The sequence below is a fragment of the Microtus ochrogaster genome, unplaced genomic scaffold, assembly GCF_000317375.1.
Source record: "Microtus ochrogaster isolate Prairie Vole_2 unplaced genomic scaffold, MicOch1.0 UNK87, whole genome shotgun sequence".
In the NCBI taxonomy this organism is placed as follows: Eukaryota; Metazoa; Chordata; class Mammalia; order Rodentia; family Cricetidae; genus Microtus; species Microtus ochrogaster.
Genome location: NW_004949185.1, coordinates 754,252 through 754,883, shown reverse-complemented (window position 1 = coordinate 754,883; position 632 = coordinate 754,252). Strand labels below are relative to the sequence as shown.

General features: G+C 57.9%; 1 protein-coding gene across 1 annotated transcript in view; it reads right to left on the bottom strand.

Moving 5' to 3' along the window:
• Vars2 (valyl-tRNA synthetase 2, mitochondrial) overlaps positions 1–632 on the bottom strand; it is an 18,087-nt gene that overhangs the window by 8,489 nt on the left and 8,966 nt on the right. The window contains 2 exon segments of the mRNA XM_026777824.1: positions 145–264; positions 374–455. Of these exon segments, the coding sequence (XP_026633625.1) occupies positions 145–264; positions 374–455 (202 nt within the window).

The window sequence follows — 632 nt, the reverse complement described above, 5'->3', positions numbered from 1 at the left end:
TCTGAGTCTTTACAGTGCCCCGCGAGGCAAGCGCCACCATCTGACTGAGGGGAGCAACAGGATTGTCTAGAGCTGAGACAGGCAAACACAGCTGCCGGCGGCAAGGGCCTGACCCCGCCAGCCTGCTTCCCTCCTCTTCCTCACCTCAATGTCTGAGATGGCCGATCTCAGAGTGCACGACCAGTTCACAAGCTGACGGCTCCGGTACAACAATCCCGAGTTGTAGAGTCGCACAAATGCTTCTGTCACTGCTGCCGAGGAGCCCTCGAAGGATGACACCCGGCATGCTCCCTCAACCGAACCCAGAGGTTCCCCTCGTTCCTCTCCCAACACCCTCCCCAGAAAACCCACAGGGACTATAACGTGAACTCACAGCGTCCATGGTGAAACACTCTCGGTCCCAGTCCAGAGAGGCACCCAGAGCGCACAGCTGCTCATAAATCTCCCCTCCTTTCCTGTACCGGAGATTCCTATCGGTAAACATGACCAGAGCACCTCCCGCACACTAACCAAGGATGCTCACCAATGCCAGGTAGCACGTGGCACTGGCCCAGCAGAGGCTAGAAGCCGATGGAGACAGAACCACACACCCAGGGAAGAAGCCGATGGAGACAGAACCACACACCCAGGGA